Source organism: Balaenoptera ricei, chromosome 19 (genome assembly GCF_028023285.1).
Source record: "Balaenoptera ricei isolate mBalRic1 chromosome 19, mBalRic1.hap2, whole genome shotgun sequence".
In the NCBI taxonomy this organism is placed as follows: Eukaryota; Metazoa; Chordata; class Mammalia; order Artiodactyla; family Balaenopteridae; genus Balaenoptera; species Balaenoptera ricei.
Genome location: NC_082657.1, coordinates 97,820 through 111,417, shown reverse-complemented (window position 1 = coordinate 111,417; position 13,598 = coordinate 97,820). Strand labels below are relative to the sequence as shown.

The window sequence follows — 13,598 nt, the reverse complement described above, 5'->3', positions numbered from 1 at the left end:
GGGCTCTGGAAGAGTCAAGCGCCAGTCATACGTGCACCCCACTCCCACCCAGAGAACAGAGACACGAGATGGCTAAGCGGATCATCCGCTCGCAGCCCAAAGGAGCCCAGGGAGCAGCAGGCACGCTGCCCAGGGACGGGGGCACTGAGGCCCGACACCCACAGACGGTCTGTGAGGAAGAGGAACACACGGGTCCGGGAGCTCACGCTTCCGGGTTTCGGCCCCACGGCCCACAGTCCTTTATTACAGAGCAGGGGTCCCAAGACCAGGCCTCAGTCCATGATGGGCCCACCTGAGACGCCCCAGGCGCCAGATGAGGGAGGATTAGCTCGGGTCGGGGAGGCGGGGACATTTCCCGGCCTGACACAGGGGCAGGGGAGCAGACCCCACCCCACTCACGGGAGGGGAGGGGCGTGAACCAGAGTCGGAGCCATGAATCCTGGGCCCCGCACCATGGCTGAGCCCTAGTTCAGGTTGGAGACGATCCAGTTCTCAGAGGTGGTCGGGTCCCTGACCATCCCCAGCCAGCCCCCACCCGGAGGGCCGAGTACATAGGAGGAGAGGAATAGAATAAGGCGGGCTGGGCTGGAGAGAAGGGTGGAAGCAGGAGGAGGGCCTGCTCTCAGGAGAAAGCGTGGGCTGGTGGCGGGAACGTGGTCAAGTGGCCGCGGCAGGCGTGACAGCGGTGGGGCTCGACCGATCCGTCGGTGGGCGTGGCCAGGCCCCAGGCCCGGGTCAGGGCGCAGGGTGCGCGGCCAGGTGGCGCTCCAGCAGCGCGCGGTGCGAGAAGACCTTGCCGCAGGCGGGGCACGGCGCGCGCTCCGGCCGGTGCGTGCGCATGTGCACGTTGAGTGAGCTCTTCTGCGTGAAGCGCTTGGCGCAGACGGCGCACTGGAAGGCGCGCACGCCCGTGTGCGTGACCATGTGCTTGAGCAGGTAGTCGCGCAGCGAGAAGGACCGCCAGCACACGGCGCACTGGTGCGGCTTCTCCCCTGCGGGCGACAGGGCGGGCAGCAAACTCAGGTCGGCTGGGAAGGGGCCCCGGGGCGCCTTTGCCGGGCAGGGACTCCCCTCCCCAACCAGACCAACCATCCACCCGGAATGCCCCCGCCCGGCAGCGACGCCCCTCTCCCCGACCCTTAGGGTCATACCGGGATGCCACTGCCTGTCTGTGACCCACAACTCCAACAGGTAGCCTCCCAGCGGGGAACCCCGCAGGTCTGGGACATCGTTGCCCACCGAGGCTGACCACTCAGGTCTACCCCCACCTCCAGGGACCTTCCCGCCCCCAAACCGCACCGTGCCTGGCACAGGGCCGGGCTACCCCTCCCCCATCCCTGCCACGCTCATAGAGCGTTCTGGACCGTCTGGTCGCTGGCCACCATTCTGGGGACAGTCTAGCAAGGCCCAGCACCCTGACACTGGGAAAGACCCCGGCATACCTGCCCCCTCCCTGCTGGTTGCTATCATGTCCCCGGGGTGACAGAGTAGGCTGCCCCCCTCCCCCTGAATCAGAGAGGGGGAGACAGGCTGGGTTTGACCCCTAGGGTCATCAAGTATTAACAAAAAGCCTATCTCCGATGATCAAGGGGCTCAGAGACCCAGCCCGGCTCACCCGAGTGGATGAACATGTGCTTGGTGTAGTTCTTCCGGGAGCTGAACGTCTTGTGGCAGTGACTGCACTCATAGGCGGGCGGCTCGGCACCCGGGGCGCGCGCAGGGGTGGTCGAGGGGGCTGCGCTGGGAGCGGCCGGTGGGGCCGGGGCCTCCCCTAGAGGCGCGCTGGGAGCTGCGTCCGGCTGGAGCGCTGGGTAGAAGGCGGGTGGGGGCGCAGGGGCCGGCCCCGAGGGCGCGGGAGGGGGCTGCGCTGGCGGCCCGGGAGCGCCCAGATGAAAGGGGAAAAGCGCGACGGGCGGCCCGGGGGTCTTCACGCCAGGTGGGCGGGGTCCGGATAGGACACAGTCGGGCGGGGCAGGGGTCTCGGCGGGACAGCCTTCAGGGGCGGTTTGATCTCCGTCTTGCCAAGCGGAGACGTAGCTGTCGGGGAACACGTCCTCGGCAGCCGAAGTCCCCCGGAGGAAGTCCCTCCCGGCGCCGCCGTAATCGGAGAGGCCGGCGGGCGCAGGCGGCTCCTCGCGCGCGCCGTCCGCGGCCGCGGGTAGGAAGCCGGCGGCGCAGTCGGGGAAAGAAGGGGGCGCCTGGCCCTCACCCGGGCCGCCGCCTTCGCCATCCTCGCCGTCGGTCTCCTCATCGGTCTCGTCGTCGTCGTCGTCCCCGCCGTCGTCTGGGGCAGCGGTCAGGGCAGGGTCGGCGTCCGATCCCTCCGCCTTGGCAGGCGCGGGGGGCGCGGGCAGCTGCAGGCGCGCGGGCTGGCGCTGCTTGCGTGTGTGCGCGGCACCGGGGTGGCCCGGGGGGCGCGCGGCCAGCAAGTGGCGCAGGCGGTGGCGCAGCTGCGCGGGCGCGAGCGGCGGGGGCACGGGCGTGGGCAGGGGCGCGGGCGCGGGGGTGCCCGGGGCAGGGGCGCGGGCGCGGGCTATGATTTGCGTGCATTCGTCTATGACCGTCTGGATGCGCAGCACCGACGCGGCCGTGAGCACCTGCAGCGCTTCACCCTGCGCCACCACGAGCGAGCCGCTGTAGAGGAACTCGACGAGCTGGCGCACCGTCTGCGCGGGCACCACAGGCGGCACGCGGATCTCAGAGTGGCCGAGCAGCAGTTTGTCCTGGAAGAAGGGCGAGCCGGCGGCCAACACGCAGCGGTGTGCACGCAGTGAAGCCTCGCGGATGCGCACAGTCACGTCACAGAAGTGCCCACCCAGCCGCTGCCCGTTGAGCGTCTCAAGCAGGGATCGGGAGAAGTTCTGCAGGTGAATGTGGTGCACTGCCTCCGCCGCCGCCATCTGCACCGGACGAGCGGGTGTGGGCAAGAGGAAGTCAGCCAGGGACCCCCCCTCTGCCCCAGCGTTCCCATCCCTTCAGCGGGACAGGGCCCAAGGGTGAACCACACCCCCAGGCTTCAGGAACCCCAACCTTCTCCAACGCCCCCGGCCCCTCGAAGTCCTGCTTCCCAACACACGCAACACAGCAGGACTCCCTGCCCCCACCCCAGGACTTCTGCAGCCCGCTCTGCCTCTGCAGCCCGCAGCACACCGCTGTGAGAGGGCTGGGGATACCAAACGTTTGCTGCCCTCCGGTCTTGCTCACTGCCAGCGTGGGGAGCTCCAGGGCTCGCTTCCCCTATTTTGCCCCACCCACCCTGCCCGGAACTCTGGTATCCATCCTTCCCCATATCCTCCTCTGACAGGACACCCTGTGGAGAAGAGGGCGGGGACCCCTATCTAGAACAGGCTTCCGTGTCTCACCCACTCCCCACCCTGCTGGCTGCGACTCCCACCACGAGTGGCTTCTTTTTGATCTCCCCTTGATACAGCCCCCAACCTTGGAACATCCAAGGCCCTGTGCAGACCGAGGTCCGCTGCCTCAGAACCTGGGTACATTAACTAGTGTATATGGAAGTCTTCGCAGGGGTGCAGCTGGCATGAACTGCCTCTGGGGCTAAGCGATTCGGGGTGTGCATAGTCACACAGAGTTGAGACTAGGTTGGGCCTTAGCCTAGCAGGTGCCCTGCGGGAGGAAAATACATGGTCTCTGGCCCGCTCCAGCACAGCTAGCGGGAGATGCCTCCTGCAGCCTGATGCTTCCTGGAATCTTGATTGGGCCTGTGGGGCGCAGGGTGTGGGTGAGGCGTAGAGAGGGGGCTTGTGGACTGTGCAGGGGTGTGTGATTGGCTGGGTGCAGGTGGAGCAGCACAGGCCTCAAGAGCAGCAAGGCTGAGCAATATGGACCCTTCCTGGTAAACTGTGGCCTCGAAATCCCAGCACTGCCCACCCTCAGGCACTGGAAAGGGAAAGGGGTACCACCCCCCAGGGAACAATGGGCATCTGAGAAGCTCAGCTACTTCACCATCAAACAGGCACCGTGCTGGCTTGGCCTCAGTTTCCCCTCTATCTTAGATACCTGGCTCACCCCGCACCCAGGCCACACACACCTCCAGTCTAGGGGAGAAGCATCAGTCGGGACACAGGACACACCCTGAGACCCACCCACTCTGCACCAGCCTGGCTCAGGTGAGGCCTCTCTTAACCCCTCGGGGTCTACTTCGGTCTCAGACTCACCCCCTCGGGCGCCTTACGCCCAAACAGCCTTTCCTTTGCTGGGGCCATTCATGATCCATATCTGACCCCTCAGACCACTTTGCACACCTCCACTGCCCCAGTAACCTCCTCGCGTCCCCCCACCTCCCGGTCTATTCCCGACGCGACAGCCAGAGGGAGCCTGTTCAGACCTAACAGATCGGGACCCTCCTTAGCTCAGAGCTCGCCAGGCAATTCCTTAAACAGGCCAACTCCGCACGTACCGTTACCTCTGCCACAAGCACCCTTCACCGTCTTTTTTCACCCAGCACCTAAAGGACTTCAAATCCGTGCCCGGGCAACGGGGGCAGAAACCTGCGCCTCAATCCGTAGGGACTGAACCCTTCCTCTTCCGATCCACCCCCGCCGTGCTCCCCAGCAGGCTCCAACTATAGTGCAGGTGCGGCAGAGCCTCTGGGCGCCTCGGAACAAAGGCCCACCTTGAGACGCTGCACCCAGGCGTCCTCGCCACCACGCCTTTGCCCACGCCATGCACTTTGCTCCGAGCACCCTCTCCCGTTCTCTGCGCCATTGCCCGCGCCTCACCCTGAGTCCAGCACCCCCTCCTCTGATCTGCTCCGGCTGCGCCCGCCCCAGCCCCGGCCGACTAGGTTTCCCGCCTCCGCGCTCTTGCCCGCGAAGTGCCCCCGTCCTGCAGCGCCCCCTCACGTCTGTGGCGCGCGCTCCAAGCCTAGCGCGGGCGCCCCTCCCCTGGCACGCCCCGGCCTCCCCGCCGGCCCTGCGGCAGGGGGATGCCCGCCTGACCCCACCTCCGGCTCCTCCTCAGGCACCAGGCCGGGCGGTGGCCGCCTCCAGCTCACCACTTTCAAGGCCGCACTTCCGGGCCCCAACGCCGGCGGAACCAAAGTCCGCCGCTGTAGCGGCGCGGCGAACCACTAGGTCAGAGCAAGTTTCCGGTGTCTCCATGGAGACTAGTCGCCGCTGCAAGGTCGCACTTCCGGCCAAAGTCGCAGGGGCTGGGACAACCAGGCAGTGTCGCCCTAGAGACGGGGCGGGGGCGGATCCTGTGCTGTCAATCTGTGGGCCGCGCCCACTCGCCTGTGCTGCGGGGCGGAAGAAGGTGAGAGGGAAAGAGGGTGGGAGGGCGGTCGGCTCCGAAGACCCTGGCGGGTCCCGGCAGGTTTAAACCCCACTGCACCCCAGCCTTCCACCCATATGGATGGAAGCAGCAGTAGTAGGGCTCGCCCCCGGTGTCGGACTCCAGCCCGAGTGGGGCCTGGGGGCTGCAAGTGGGATGTGGGAGCGGACGCCAACCCGGGCCGGCCCCGAGCCTGGGTCCCAGGTAGAAGATGGAGGCAGCCAGACTCGATGCCCCTACACCAGGCCCACCTGCCCCAGGGCGAGTAATGTTCACTTAGTGCCCTCTGCGTGCCACACTCTGGGCCGAAGCTAAGAAGGGGAGTGGGGTGTGTGTATGTGTGTGAGCTGGGTCCTACGTCTGCCCGGAGGGTGGTGAACAGCCAGACTCCAAAGACCAGAAGACACTTTAGGGGGCAGAATCTGTGGGAAGAGCTGTCTGGGCAGAGGAACAGCCTTGATCCGCAAGGGCCTTGAGGTGGGGCTGGCTGTCCAGGACATCCGTGAACCAGGCCCACTAGATGGTGAGGCTGCAGTGGTGGGCTGGCTGGGCCTTGTGACCTACTCATGGGGGCTGAAGGAAGGCGGGGAGTCAGGGGGGAGCGGTGCCTAGACCTCAGTGGACCCCATGCCTTGTGCAGCAGCTGTGGAGTCCAAAGTGGAGGGGCTGACTTCTCTGCTGCCAGTATGAGGACAAGGTCAGCATGCCGGCCTCCTGCCTCAGGCAGCTGCTGAGCGAGCGGCCGTGTTGTAGATGTGTTCTAGACGTGTTGCAGACGTGTTCCAGGCAGGGAAGGGAGGGGATGTGCCAGGTGGGGAGCATTCCATGGCCCATGTCCCGAGGAACCTCATTAAAATCCCAGTCCCGTGGCCTCATTGTCCTTGTTCAGAATCTAAGTCCTTCACGACGGCCTGCCCAGCTCACTGGGTCTTCTTCCATCCAACCTCCTCTACCCAGTTCCCATCACTGTTCATTCCTCTCTGGCTTCACAGGCCCCTTGCTGTGCCCATCTCAACCTGTGAGGCTAGGGGTTCATCTGTGTCCTTCACCTTGACAGACAACTATTGCCACTATGACCCAAACAGGAGGACAGTGGACCTAGTGGGGCAGCACACATAAGAGGTCCAGAAGGCAGCAGTGGCGGCTCAGACCTCAGCAGGGAAGGCCAAGTGGGGGCAGAGTCAGGGTAGGAAGGAGAGGACACGGGTGGCTTCAGAAACGTTCTCAGCAGATGAGGGTGCGATGGAGGACCTGGCCCTGAAGGAGTGTGAGAGACAAGAGGAAACACCCAAGCCCCGACCCCTCTCAGGTTGCAGAGGAGATGGGAGCTGTGGCCTCCAGCGATACAAGCCTTCAGAAAATGTCTTCTTTGCTTTTCTCTCCAAAGACCTTGTCCGGTGATCGTGGGGGCATCTCGAAGAATAAATAGTGTGGCTGAGGACGCAGGGTTAAGATGCCAGGGGTGGGCCCATGTGGCCTGCCAACATGGCAAACTCCCGACCAGGTCTGAGAGTCTTGGAGGCGGTGGGGATGAGAATGCCACAGTGAAGGGAAGAAGCCGAGAGCTCACGGCAATCACAGACACATGAAAGGAGCAGAAGAAATTGAGCTCCCACGTGACTGGGCCTCCTGAGCGCGGAGGCAGGCCCCCACCCCCAGCCACCCAACACACACAGAGTTTTCGTTTTATTTATTTATTATTTTTTGGCCGCACCGCACGGCTTGTGGGATCCCAGTTCCCCGACCTGGGATCAAACACGTGCCCCCCCCCCCCCAAATGAGAGCATGGAATCCTCACTACGGGACTGCCAGGGAAGCCCCTACAGTTTACGTCAGCAGTCAGGAGGCTCAGCCCCTCCTCCCAGCTCAACCAGGGGCCCCAGCCTGTCTCCAACCTCCTGCCGTGGCAGCCACTGTCCACGGGCGAAGCCCAGTGTTCAGGCCTCTGAGCCCAGCCCTATCCTAGTGGGTCTGGGCTGTGCCAGGTGTGGGATGCAGGGCCCAAGACTCAGTCTGCCAGGAGCTTCCCTCGGCCAGCCCGGGGTTAGGTACCAAGAACGTCCCCAGGAAACAGGGTGGAGACCGAGGGAGGTCCCTGGCAAGGCAGGTACCAGCAGTGGAAGGTTTAGCCCTCCAGACGGTGCTGAGAGGAAATGGAGAGCCCTTTGGGGTGGGGGAGGGGCAGTGGCAGGATCCCGAATACACCAGAAAGGCCCTGGAGGCTGCAGGCTGGGGAGGGGGCTGGAGAGGAGCCCGGACCCAGGCCCTGGTGGAGGCAGTAGGAACAATGGGTGGGACCAGGCAAAGTGCCTTCAGACTTACAAGAAAAGAAACATCCAGATAGACATCAAGGACTGTCATTGAGGGGGTAGAGGTGGGGGGGAGGAATAATTGCAACTTTAATTTGCTTTTATATTTAAAAGATAACGAACCTCCTACTAGACCTGTGGCCTGAGGAAACCATGTGGGGAGGAGGAGACCTAAACTGAAATAACAATCTTAACTGCACAACCACCAATGTCGCTTCTCCAGGGTCCCTGCACCTGGGTCACGTACCGGGCCCTTGGATTAATTTTCAAAAGTTAAAAAACCCAAATATGTGGAACCTAGAAAAGTGGTACAGATGAACCGGTTTGCAGGGCAGAAATAGAGACACAGATGTAGAGAACAAATGTATGGACACCAAGGGGGGAAAGTGATGGGGGGGCGCGGGGAGGGATGAATTGGGAGATTGGGATTGACATATATACACTAATATGTATAAAATAGATAACTAATAAGAACCTGCTGTATAAAAAATAAATAAAATAAAATTCAGAAATTCAAACAAACAAAAAAAAACCCCCAAGAAACAGAAAACAGTAGAGTACACACCGGAGCACTCACATTCTCAAATTAGCAAATATTCTTGTTTGGTCCTTTTTATTTCTCCTGTTTTTAGTACACTAAAAATATTTTTTTCAACTAAAAACCTTTTTTTTTTTTTTTTAAGTAAAGCTTGTAGGTGAAGGGGAAAACCCCTGGAGGTGTCACACCTAGGCAATTCTGTCCTTATGGCCTCTTGTTCCATCCCGGTTTAATGCATCCCCTGAGGCCAGATTAAAATGTTTATTTTAATCAATGTTCTAATCCCGTCCCCTCCCATCCATCATTGCTCCTTGGTGCCCTGGGGCTGGGAGTTCCTGGCACCCTGGCACAGGGGCCCAGTACAGCCTTTCCTACTTTTTTTTTTTTTCTTAAACTCCTTTTTTTAAAAATTTACTTATTTTTGGCTGTGTTGGGTCTTCGTTGCTGTGCGCAGGTTTTTCTCTAGTTGCCGCGAGCAAGGGCTGCTCTTCGTTGCAGTCCGCGGGCTTCTCATTGCGGTGGCTTCTCTTTGTTGAGGAGCACAGGCTCTAGGCGCGCAGGCTTCAGTAGTTGTGGCACACGGGCTCAGTAGTTGTGGCGCATGGGCTTAGTTGCTCTGTGGCATGTGGGATCTTCCCGGAGCAGGGCTCAAACCCGTGTCCCCTGCATTGGCAGGCGGATTCTTCACCACTGTGCCACCAGGGAAGTCCGCCTTTCCTACTTCTGAACACCAAACTCTCTGATAGAATTCTCCCATCTCAAGTGCACATATGATCCAATCATTTTTAGTAGATCTACCATTTTCTGTAACACTTAGCATCCTCCTGTTTTAGAACATTTCTGTCATTCCCAATGAGATCCTCTGCCCATCTACTGCGAGTCTCTGTTCCCACCCTGTCTCAGGCAGCTGCAAATCTAATGTCTCTATAGATTTGCCTGTGCTGGACATTTCATAGCAATGAAACCGCACAACATGAGGTCTCCATCACTTTGCCTCAGGCTGGTGTGCCAGCCACCCAGATGTTGTGAATTTTGTCTGGTTGGATTGTTCCTTGTTTTCCATTCAGGAGCTGTGCCCTTGGCTTCAGGTCTGAAAAGCACTTGCCTGCCGAGGTGGGTGACTAATGCAGAAACCTCCCAGGCCTGCTCTTCCAGGCTGTCTTCCTGCTGGGTCCATGGTGGCTGAGGCCCACCCAGACCTGGTCCCCTCCACTCTGCCCTCTTAGTGTTTAAGACACGGATTAACTCTTCTCTCTCTCTCTCTTTTTTTTAAATTTATATATTTTGGCTGCACCAGGTCTTAGTTGCGGCATGCGGGCTTCTTAGTTGCGGCACGCGTGCAGGATCTAGTTCCCCGACCAGGGATCAAACCCCAGCCCCCTGCATTGGGAGCGTGGAGTCCTACCCACTGGACCACCTGGGAAGCCCTAACTCTTTTTATTTTATTTTATTTTTATTTTATTTTTCTTGAAGTATAGTTGATTTACAATGTTGTGTTAATTTCTGCTGTTCAGCACAGTGATTTAGCTATACATATATATATATATACAATTGTTTTTCATATTCTTTTCCATTACCGTTTATCACAGGACATTGAATATAGTTCCCTGTGCTATACAGTAGGACCTTGTTTCTTATCCATCCAATATATACTAGTGTGCATCTGCTAATCCCAAACTCCCAATCCATTCCTCCCCCACCCTCCCTTCCCCTTGGCAACTGCAAGTCTGTTTTCTATGTCTGTGAGTCTGTTTCTGTTCCGTAGATAGGTTCATTTGTGTCATATTTTAGATTCCACATATAAGTGAAATCATATGGTACTTGTCTTTGTCTGGCTTAGTCCACTTAGTATGATAATCTCTAGGTCCATACATGTTGCTGCAAATGACATAATTTCATTATTTTCTAGGGCTGAGTATTATTCCATTGTATATATGTACCACATCTTTTTAATTTTATTTTTACTTTATATTTTTAAAATTTTATTTATTTATTTATTTATTTTGACTGTGCTGGGTCTTAGTTGCAGCATGTGGACTTCTTAGTTGTGGCATGCGTGTGGGATCTAGTTCCCTGACCAGGGATCGAACCTGGGACTGCTGCATTGGGAGCACAGAGTCTTGCCCACGGGACCACCAGAGAAGTCCCTGTACCACATCTTCTTTATCCATTCATCTGTTGATGGACATTTAGGTTGTTTCCATGTCTTGGCTATTGCAAATAGTGATGCTGTGAACACTGGGGTGAATGTATCCTTTTTTTTCTTTTTTCTTTTTGGCTGTGCTGTGAGGCATGTGGGATCTTAGTTCCCTGATTGGGGATTGAACCTGTGTCCCCTGCATTGGAAAGCGGAGTCTTAACCACTGGACCGCCAGGGAAGTCCCTGCGTGTATCTTTTTTTTTAAATAAATTTATTTATTTATTTTTGGCTGTGTTGGGTCTTCGTTTCTGTGCGAGGGCTTTCTCTAGTTGCGGCGAGCGGGGGCCACTTTTCATCGCGGTGCGCGGGCCTTTCACTGTCGCGGCCTCTCTTGTTGCGGGGCACAGGCTCCAGATGCGCAGGCTCAGTAGTTGTGGCTCACGGGCCCAGCTCCTCCGCGGCACGTGGGATCTTCCCAGACCAGGGCTCGAACCCGTGTCCCCTGCATTGGCAGGCAGATTCTCAACCACTGCACCACCAGGGAAGCCCGCGTGTATCTTTTTGAATTATAGTTTTTTTTAAAAAATTTATTTATTTTTGGCTGCGTTGGGTCTTCTTTGCTGCGCACGGGCTTTCTCTAGTTGCGGTGAGCGGGGGCTACTCTTCGTTGCAGTGCGCAGGCTTCTCATTGCGGTGGCTTCTCTTGTTGCGGAGCATGGGCTCTAGGCACACGGGCTCAGTAGTTGTGGCTCGTGGTCTCTAGAGCGCAGGCTCAGTAGTTGTGGCGCATGGGCTTAGTTGCTCCGTGGCATGTGGGATCTTTCCGGACCAGGGATCGAACCTGTGTCCCCTGCATTGGCAGGCGGATTCTTATCCACTGCGCCATCAGGGAAGCCCTGAATTATAGTTTTATCCAGATATATGCCCAGGAGTGAGATTGCTGGATCATATGGCAACTTTATTTTTAGTTTTTTAAGGAACCCCCATACTGTTTTCCATAGTGACTGTATCAATTTACATTCCCACCAACAGTGTAGGAGCGTTCATTTTTCTCCACACTCTCTCCAGCATTTATTATTTGTTGACTTTTTAATGATGGCCACTCTGATGAGTGTGAGGTGGTACCTCACTGTAGTTTTCATTTGCAGTCCTCTAATCATTAGCGATGTTGAGCATCTTTTCATGTGCCTGTTGGCCATCCTTATGTCTTCTCTGGTTAATTCTTTTAACCTCAGGATTCATCTTTTAAAAACAAGGAGGTTTCCTAGATGCCTGTCTTTGGAAGCTTCCTTAACTCCTTAGCATGTCTGGTCCACATCCCCACGTCACCAGCTCTCCGCAAACAGGCCCTGATGGCTGGCTTGTCCCTGCCCAGGACCCAATCAGGATAGCTCAGGTCCTTTGCTCCCTATTGATCTGGAAGCCTCACCTCTCCTTTTAAAATTAAGGTGATCCACATAACACAAAAATTAACCATTTTAAAGTGAACAATTCAGTGGATTTTATTTTTTGTTTGTTTGTCTGTTTGTTTGTTTTTTGGCTGTGCCACGTGGCATGCGAACTTCCCCAACCAGGGATCAATCCTGTGCCCCCTGCATTGGAAGCATGGAGTCCTAACCGCTGGACCGCCAGGGAAGTCATCTGTGGATTTTAGTATAGTTGCAATGTGGTGTAACCACCACCTCCATTTAGTTCCAAAACATTTTCCTCACTCCAGTAGCTCCTCATTTTCCCCTCCCTCCAGCCCCTGGCAATGAATAATCTGTACTGTATGTCTCTATGAATTTGCATATTCTGGATATTTCATAAAAATAGAATCATACAATATGTGGTCCTTTGTGTCTGAGTTTTTCACTTAGCATAATGTTTTCAAGGTTCATATATGTTGTAGCACATACCAGTGCTTTGTTCTTTTTTATGGCTAAGACTCCATTGTATGGAAATACCACATTTATTTTTCCGTTCATCAATTGGTGGACCTTTGGGTTGTTTCCACCTTTGGCTGCTGTGAACAGTCCTGTACCAGGATTTGTTTGAACACCTTTTTCAATTCCTTTGGATACATCCCTAGGAGTAAATTGCTAGATCAAAAAGTTAAATCTATCTTTAGCCATTTGAGGAACTGCCAAACTTTTTTCCAGGATGGCTGCACTATTTTACGTTCCCACCAGCAATGTAGGACGGTTCCAGTTTCTCCACATCCCTGCCAACACTTGTTTTTTTTGAAGCCATCCTAAGCGGGTGTGAATCAGTACTTCACTGTGGTTTGGTTCGCATTTCCCTAATGACTAGTGACGCGGAACGTCTTCTCATGTGCGTATCGTCCAGGCCATTTGTATATCTTCTTTGGACCTCCCCTCCTTTTTCAACAGTTGTATTGAAGTAGAATTTATACGCCATAACGTACACCCATAGCGGGTACCCTTCAAAGATTTGTAGTAAATTAGTATTCATATCGTGCAGCCATCGCCGCTGTTCAGTTTTAGAGCATTTCCCTCCACCTTAAGACTTCGTGTGGTCCGTGTCCATTTCTGCTCCAGCCCCAGCGGCAACTGCTCCAACGTCTGGCTAGAGACACAGCCCCTCAGTGAGGACTGGGCGGGGACAGTGGACCCTGGCTTCTAGCAGGACACGCCCCATCCAGATGGCCTCTCTCCCTCCCCCCAACATCCCCTTTAGCTCCCACGGATGGAAAATTAGATCTAAAGACTCGCTGGGCTTTGGGCCAAATATTGTTGGCTAGAACCCCTCACAGGGAGTGTTAGATGGGCACCATTGCATCCCATGCAGGACCTCGGAGCTGCTGACCCTAGCAAGGGTGCAGTGACAGCCTGACTCTGCTCACTCGTGTGTCCCCACCCCCAGATGTCCACATTGACACCCCACCCTCCATTCACCTCATAACGTGTGCACCAGATAGTCCTAGCCGGCTCAGGAATCTCATTACCGCTTGGGAAGTGATGTTTTCCAAACTCTAGCATTTAATTATCTCATCAAGGACTGGGGCCATGTGTTCCGCTGAAATACAGGTTCCTTTGGGGAGGCAGAATCGGTGCTGAATTCTCAGAGTGAGGAGCTGCCTTAAAAGCAGCACCATGGGGACTTCCCTGGTGGTGCAGTGGTTAGGAATCCGCCTGCCAATGCAGGGGACACGGGTTCAAGCCCTGGTCCGGGAGGATCCCACATGCCGCGGAGCAACTAAGCCCGTGTGCCACAATTACTGAGCCCACGTGCCACAACTACTGAAGCCTGCGCGTCTAGACCCGTGCTCCGCAACAAGAGAAGCCACTGCAATGAGAAGCCTGCGCACCGCAACAAA

General features: G+C 56.7%; 1 protein-coding gene and 1 long non-coding RNA gene across 3 annotated transcripts; one reads left to right on the top strand and one right to left on the bottom strand.

Moving 5' to 3' along the window:
- Positions 1-208: 208 nt before the first annotated feature.
- ZBTB45 (zinc finger and BTB domain containing 45) lies at positions 209-5,065 on the bottom strand. Of its 2 annotated transcripts, none has more exons than XM_059903852.1 (3): positions 4,964-5,065; positions 1,616-2,900; positions 209-992 (listed from the first exon to the last, which is right to left on the bottom strand). In XM_059903852.1, the coding sequence occupies exons 2-3, from the start codon at positions 2,898-2,900 to the stop codon at positions 736-738; spliced, it is 1,542 nt and encodes a 513-aa protein (XP_059759835.1). In that variant the 5' UTR covers positions 4,964-5,065; the 3' UTR covers positions 209-735. The 2 variants fall into 2 exon arrangements, with proteins under 2 accessions (XP_059759835.1, XP_059759836.1); XM_059903853.1 differs by lacking the exon at positions 4,964-5,065 and adding an exon at positions 4,634-4,767.
- LOC132353029 (uncharacterized) lies at positions 3,889-12,042 on the top strand. Its single transcript, XR_009498937.1, has 3 exons — positions 3,889-4,127; positions 4,981-5,274; positions 11,854-12,042. It is a non-coding gene; the product is annotated as an uncharacterized LOC132353029 (long non-coding RNA).
- Positions 12,043-13,598: the final 1,556 nt, after the last annotated feature.

What these genes read in the sequence shown, in the direction of transcription:
- ZBTB45 (XM_059903852.1), bottom strand. Translation starts at nt 2,900, where the DNA reads ATGGCGGCGGCGGAGGCAGTGCACCACATTCACCTGCAGAACTTCTCC. An exon ending in GCACATGTTCATCCACTCGG is followed by an intron (nt 993 to 1,615) that starts GTGAGCCGGGCT and finishes TGTCGCCCGCAG; the next exon opens with GGGAGAAGCCGCACCAGTGC.